Source organism: Lepidothrix coronata, unplaced genomic scaffold, assembly GCF_001604755.1.
Source record: "Lepidothrix coronata isolate B3197 unplaced genomic scaffold, Lepidothrix_coronata-1.0 Scaffold0, whole genome shotgun sequence".
In the NCBI taxonomy this organism is placed as follows: domain Eukaryota; kingdom Metazoa; phylum Chordata; class Aves; order Passeriformes; family Pipridae; genus Lepidothrix; species Lepidothrix coronata.
The window spans coordinates 5,850,791-5,857,996 of NW_016690180.1; the positions used below are offsets into that span (position 1 = coordinate 5,850,791).

The 7,206-nt window shown below is 40.5% G+C and overlaps 1 protein-coding gene across 11 annotated transcripts in view; it reads right to left on the minus strand.

Moving 5' to 3' along the window:
* Nucleotides 1-7,206, minus strand: part of KIAA1211 (KIAA1211 ortholog) — a 126,486-nt gene that overhangs the window by 4,113 nt on the left and 115,167 nt on the right. For 10 of the 11 annotated variants that reach the window (XM_017823706.1, XM_017823942.1, XM_017823860.1 and 7 more), the window contains 3 exons: nucleotides 4,733-7,206; nucleotides 3,083-3,273; nucleotides 1,864-2,029 (listed from right to left, as the gene is read on the minus strand). The exon at nucleotides 4,733-7,206 is cut by the window's right edge and continues 1 nt beyond it. In XM_017823706.1, coding sequence (XP_017679195.1) covers nucleotides 1,864-2,029; nucleotides 3,083-3,273; nucleotides 4,733-7,206 — 2,831 coding nt within the window. The remainder of the gene's footprint in view (nucleotides 1-1,863; nucleotides 2,030-3,082; nucleotides 3,274-4,732) is intronic. The other variant, XM_017823785.1, reaches the window with a different exon arrangement.

Genomic DNA, 7,206 nt, shown 5'->3' on the forward strand with positions numbered 1-7,206 from the left:
AGCACAGCTACTACTGTAGATGGATACTTTGAAAAGCTAATTATTTTAAATGCTATGGTAATTTATGCTATTTTAAAGGTTAGACACTCTTTTCAGTTCCTGTTGTACAAGACTCAAGTGCAAGTCTGAAATACACCTTCTTTTAAGTTTTGGTTGTTTTTAATGTCCTTAAAGGAGAACTCAACTAACTCATTTTAAACATGTCCTAGGCTGGTCTTCTGTCTTAAATGCTCTTCTAACTGTGGGAAACCCAAATTGGTCTTGTCATCCATAATAAACAAATACTTGTATGTAGATATTTGTGTAGTTGCTAATGGCTGCCTGGCTCCAAATGTAGCCAGTAATCACAGGGAAATCCAGTCACTGTTCCCTTTAGGGCCAATAGAGTTATTTCACTTTAGGTGACTGACAATTGGTAATTCCTCCTCAATTTCCCCCTGAACTCTCATTCTAGTGCAGACAGACTGATCCTGGATAATTGGGGTTTGACCCTTCTTTGGTCTAATTTGGCATCATCTGTTGTGCTGGAGTTTGATTTCCGCTAGAATTGACCATGTACAGCATAACATCACACCGCTGAATCTTTTGGAGTAGGGTTGAAATAAAGCCCTGTTACAGGTTGACAGGAATGCTGTAAGGCACATGTAAAATGCTGTAAAGCATGAAAATTTTGGGCAATCTATGTGAGACGGTTTGAGTTGGAAGGGACTTTTAAAGGCCCTCTAGTCCAACCCAAGATGTTGCAAATTCTCAGGGATATCTGCTCTGGTGTGCAGCTGCAGTGTGAACATCCAGCTGCTGAACAACTGAATATAGACATGCATAGGGGTTGTTCAGCTTGGGACAATCTGTAGTGTAGGAGCAGCACTGGTTTAGCCTTTACTGTTACAAATCAGATAAATGAATCACCTCATTGCTTTCAAAAGTTGCATTCCATAGTTCCTGGCTTGGAGTGGTACTGACTAGATACAACTGATACATGTATTTACTTTCAAAGAAGCCCATGATATTTACTGTGCAACTTGTAAAAAGGTTTCTTCAACACCTATTTGTACTCTTCTCCAAAACCTTTAGCCCAGGACTACTGTTAGCTAGAGAAATATTAGGCAAGTTTCTATTTCAACAATTACTTTATACCACCCCAAATATTATGCCCTGTGGGGAAGTATTTATTTCAGTGTGCCTGCCTTTTGAGTACGGAATTTTTTCAGCTTAATTGAAGTGACAGATAAAGCAGTAGGTTCTGGTTCCAACTTCCATACCAAATATTTGACTGGTAACAGGCTAGCTTCAACTGAACTGATTCATTTTTGCGTTTTTCAATGAAATGGGAATACTCATTTCCAATATTGTGGGGTGAATATTTCTCCTTTACAAACTGGGAGGTGTGAGAACACAACATGCTTCATTTCCTACACAAATACATTTTGTAGAAGTTAAATATCATTCCACTTCTGTGCTAACCCCCAACCTAAAGGCAAAACAGTACTGCAATTTCAATTTACAGTAAATCTGATCCCTCTAATGTGCATTAGTCATGTTCCAAAAATACTGCTGGATATGGCTTGGGGAGACAGCCTAATTTTGTTGACTTGAACTGGGGCAATTCTAAGGAACTGCAGTAAGGCAGTCTTAATAACTGGGGAACCTGCTGAAAACCTGTTAAAATTATGTATTTCCAGCATACTGGCCAGCACATCAGACAGGGACAAGTTGTGTTGTTCTGTGCTGAAAGCAAATTCATTTGTAATTCTAGGGGTACTATATAAGGAGAAAAAAGTAATGTGTTCACTTTCTCCAAAACGTGCAATACCATTTCTGAAGTGCAGTATTTCTAGAGTGAATCTGAATCTCTCACTGTACCTGTCACAGAAGTTGGAAGGGTGTTTGACTTTTTTAGCTGCTCCCTTCTTTCTAGTCTTGACACAGCAGTCTCAGTTTTCTTCTCCCCTTCTTGAGTTGTAGATTTCTGCAGTGTGCTCGTTTTGCTGCTACTACTTTTATTATCTGACTGATTACTTACAGCAGCCTAGAACAGAGAAGGAAAACTGCTAAATGAGAAACAGTCTGTCATGTAATGGCTACAAGTTTGAGATGACACACTTGGTTCTTTCATTCATCACCTGGCCTTTCTTTAACCTTCCTTTTTGGCAAAGGATCACAACACTCTGATACTTCTAGAACCAACAGTTATTAGAGACTGTAAAACAAACCACCACAAAGTTAAATTTGTCATGTTGTCACTTCAGTCAAAATACTGAACAGTTTGAGCCAGCCCTGCCCATTAAATACAGCACTGAAACACACTGTGCATCTACAGGCAACTTCACACACACTGATTTTCTTCTACCAGTTGTCTATATCAGTGGTTGTGCATATATCCATCAGAAATCTAGGTCTCATAACAGACATCAAAATATATTTAGTTATCCATGTAATCTCCCTGTTTACCATCTGTGATATCTATATACAGCATCACCGTTTGTGTAGCATCACTTTGGTACTGTAAGTGGAAATGCTTTCCTTACTAACATGGAGAGTAAATAACTATTTGGAGAATAGGAAAGAAGTGATACTTGAATTCAGTGCCTGCTTAAGGCATTTGGATGTATCACATGATTGTCCATTTCTTTCATTTATCTGTATTTTATCCAAATACTACATGTAACAATAAAAATAAATTCAGACTTACTAATATTCACCTATAAAGGTGTATTCCAACTGTTATTCCCCAAGCATTAACATCTTATTTGCTCAAGCTCTAAAAGAACACATTGCACACAATTTTTCTGTTCCATCACCTGCACAGTGGTTTTGCTTATGATTGCCATTAACTACCACCAGATACCATCAAAGTTTACAGTAAAATTGTCACATTGTTGTGAACTATTTTTTCCTAGAGGTCTTGGTTTTGCAAAAGCAAACTCCGGACCTTCAGACTACTTTTTACTCACTGTCATTTTAGCTTTTATTAAATCTTACAAACAAAGCATTAAAAAAATGCTCCACATAAGAAAATTAGCTAACAGTTATAATCATGGTATCAGTATTGTTAATAAGCAGGTTCCTAAAGATTGCTTACATTTTCTTTAGCCAGCTTCTCTGCTTGCTTTGCCTCTCTGGCTTGTCTCCTTTCTTCCCTTGTGGCTTGCTGCTCACGAAATCCCTTTTGCTTTTGCAGTGCCAATGTAATCCAAAGCGGTTGTGAAGTTTCCACTTTTTCCATCAATTTAGAGCCATCTAAAGAGTGCCTGCTCTGGAGGACAGGCTTTTCTGAAAGAAAATATGACAAGAATTGATTGAGTAATGCACAACTCTTGTCTCAAGAAAACTTCTGTACCTTGTGGAAACACTGGAGGTAAGCCCGTTGAATGTCAGGTCAGTCACAGACCCTTGTGGACTGCATGGAGAATCCTGAAAAAGATTTTATGCCTCAGGAATAAGACCTAATTTGACACACTCATACAGCTGGCAAAACGTATCTTTTTTTTTTTTTTTTTTTTTGTGAAAAGCCCACTCCAGAATTACAGCTTTATTTACTACAAATATTTGCACTGTGTGGAATATTTGGTGAAAGTGATATCTTTGCCTTGATTGTTTATAACTGATAAAAGGGATACAGCCACTACATACTGCAGTTCCCTGGTTTTTCAGACGTAATTTAGGGAAGAAGAGTGTCTGAACTTCACACAAAAGAAGGGGACTAAAATTACATACCACTGTAAATTCAGCCTCTGTTATAAAAACTTTTTTTAATTGACACTTGAGCATTTGACTTTCTCTGCTCTGGGTGGATTTGGAGCTAGCACCCAGTATAGCACTGTGAGTGTCAGGGAGCAGCACTGGGTTGCAAAGGTGCTTCTGCAGAGCTCAGTGAGCACAGAAACTCTCAGCTGGCCCAGAACCTGCTCTCCCATCCAGGAGCTATGCCTCCAACTAGTTTCCATAAATCCACATTTTAAAAAAATGGAAGTCAAAAGAAAAAGTGTAAAAAATTGAAAAGAAAAAAAAAAGGCAGCAGTTCCGCTGAGAGATGGTTTTAAACATGTTCTGATGCTTGCAAAATTCAAGAATGAAAAAAAATTAGGATTTCCCAATGAAATGCTGAATTCCTGCCTTTCTCTTTTGGGTGTCCTTATGCTGAAAGGATGGTTTTCTTTCTTGTACAGATTACTACTTTCAGCCTTTCTTTAAAGAGTCACTATGGCTACTGTAATTGTTTTTACTACTGAAGAGTAGCTCTGAAACGCAGACTCCCATGCTCAGCTATGCTGGGTTAGATAGAGAATTTGCTCAGGATAAGAGGACCTAACTCTTAGTATTTTTAAAACTAGATAACAGTTCCCTAAAAAATAGAAACAATAGAGTGTAAATTTTAAAAATTATATCCTCTGCTTTGCTGACACCATTACATGTGGACCACAGAGTCCATCCCCTGACTAACCAGGTAACATCTCTACGAGGAAAACACACTCACACACTTCTGTTACCTCCCTGAAATTAACTTTCTTAAGCAGGTTGCACCAGTCACACTGAGTTTGTGCATTTCTGAATTAAATTGTGGGGATAGGAATTCCCGCTCATTCAGACAACCCTAAGCAAAGTAATGGTCCTCCACAAATAACATGCCAGGTAAAAAATATAGCTTAAGATCAAACATCTTCCTCTGGATCTTCAACATCTCATTTTGGAAGTGCAAACAATAGCTAAATATGCTTTGAAATATACATACCTTTCTTCAATGGCTCAGGCTTTTTGTCATTTTTTTCTCTCCATGGAATACTTAGAGATGGGAAAAATGACTTCTTTTCTTTGATTTCTTCCTCTTCATTTTTGTACTCATCAGATGGTGTGGGCTGCACTGCATTTGCTCTGTCTTCTTTTCTCCAGCCACCATCTGATTCAGCTTTAGCCACCCTTTGCCCCAGCATTTCAGATAGGTTTGATCTGTTCATTTTAGAGAGAGGAGATGATGGTGGGGTTTGGCTGGTGGGCTTCGGAGCTATAGCAGGTTTCTGTGGGACCACTGACTTGCATGCTGGTTTCTCATGAGCAGGTAAAGCACTCTGGCCAGTGGCTGGTGGGATCACTGGTGTGCCCACTGGCTGTGAAAACTCAGTCACAGTACTTGAAGAGTCTTTTAAATTACCGGGGACATTTGCTCTCCCCACTTCGGGGGAAGTACTCTCTTGTGGAGCAAAAACAGTGGATTCTTTCTCACCTTCTGTTGAGGTGAGTGGGTCAGGCACACCGTCAAAACTGTCTCCTGCACTGTATCTTTTCTTTTTCCTTTGCTCCACTTGTTGATCATAATGGAAACGTAAAGAGTAGTTTGTCCTTCGTAACTTTATCCCAAAAGGAGAAACATTTTCTTCTCCATTTGGTGACGGTTTATCTGCTTTTTTTGTGCTGTTATTTTGCTGATTTTCCAGAGCACTGGGAAGTTCTGGCTTAGGTAATTCTTTACCTGGAGAATGAGGAAAACTTGGAACAAGGAAAGATGGAAGATCTTTTGCAAATTTACAGCCTTCTGTATTGTCTGTCACTTCACTATGGGCTTCCACTTTCTCCTTAGCCTTTTCAACTAGATTATCCTTAAAAGTGGTAGCCACATCCTCCTTCAAATCAGCGGATGAGCCAGTGTTTCTCCCCACAGCCACTGTTTCATTGCCTTTTGCCACACTTACATTCTCAGGGTCTGAATTGATTTTTGAAACTTCTGAAAATTTCTGCCATGCTGGTGTTATTGAGAACTTTGCATTTGCAGAAAGGGTTTTCCTTAAATTACCATGGGGAGCACCCCGTCCTCGGGGTGTCCAGTCGTCACTGTGCCTGCAGGCACTTACTCGGTCTCTCTCATTATATTTGTTGTTTTCTGCATTCTTCAGTATTCTGGAGCGAATAGAGGCCCACTCAGCTAGTACGGCCTGGTTGTTCAATGTCTCTTGAGCGTGTTTAATTTTACTGCTGCTAGGTTTGAGATCCTGTTTTTTTTTCTGGGACTTCTCTGGTGAAGGAATTTCCACATTTTTCCTCTCTTCTGTTAAGCCAAGTAATGATTTGCAAGCCGTGTCCTTAATCTGGTTCAGGTTAACTGCTGTGCCACACAGCTGTGCTCCAGTAACCAAAATAGCTGTGTGGGGCACACACGCAGATGATGGGAGGGTGTGAGAGCCCTTACTGATGGTGTGCACCCTGCAGTCTTTGACAGATGGAGAAGAGAGTCCTGTTCCTTTGATGGGTGTGACAGGACTCAGATTTACTTTCTGAAATATGATCTGTTTATCTCCAGAAGACACTTGAAATGTGAAGGGTCTGGATGCAGTTTGTCTTTCATCTACCTCTTGCCACCGAAGTTCTTCCCCTATGCGCTTTTGCTCCTGAGCTTCAACATCTCTCTTCAGTTTCTGGGCTAGCATTTCTTCTGCTGTTTTACTCCCTTTTTCGGGCTGTTTGAGATTTTGGGCTCTTGATCCTTCTTGGAGCTTCTCCTCTGTTGGATGCCTATCAGCCCCTCTGGAACAGAACTGATCCTTGTCTTGTGGCTGTTCCAAGGATGTTTCTTGGGTTTGCTGAAGATTTTGTCCTTCTCTGTCTGTCATCTGCTCTTCCAGCTCATTCCATTCTTGTCCATTTTGTTCCTTCTGCTGCTTCAGTTCATCTTGTGGCACACCCTCTGAACTTTCCATGTGCATTTGTTTTATGAGCTTGTGTTTCCTCTGCTCTTCCCGTTTCTTTTTCTTGTCTATTACTTGCTGGGGTTGTTCCTTATCTGTCTTTTCTCCTTTCTCCTTCAAATGCCTTTGTTCCTCCTGTTTCTTCTCTTGTTTGAGGCTCTCAGGTTCTTTCTCCTTCAGTTTTATTTCAGTGACTTGAAGCTCTTTCTCTTCTAGGTCTCCTCTCTGTATTTCTTCCTTATTTTGTTCCTTGAGTACTTTTGGTTCCTCTAGCCAGTTTCTTTCTTCTTCCTCTTGACACTCTTTGTCAGTCCTGTGTTGCCTTAATTCTTCCAGTGCTATCCTCTTCTGCTCCTTCAGCTCTTGTCTCTGTTTCTCCTCCAGCTCTTTGCACTTCTCTTCCCATTCCTGATGCCTCTGCTCCTCCAATTCCTTATGTCTCTGCTCCTCCTGTTCCCAGTGCTTCCGTTCATCTAGCTCTTGCCTCTGATGTTCCTCCCATTCCCTGCACCTCTGGTCCTCCAGCTCT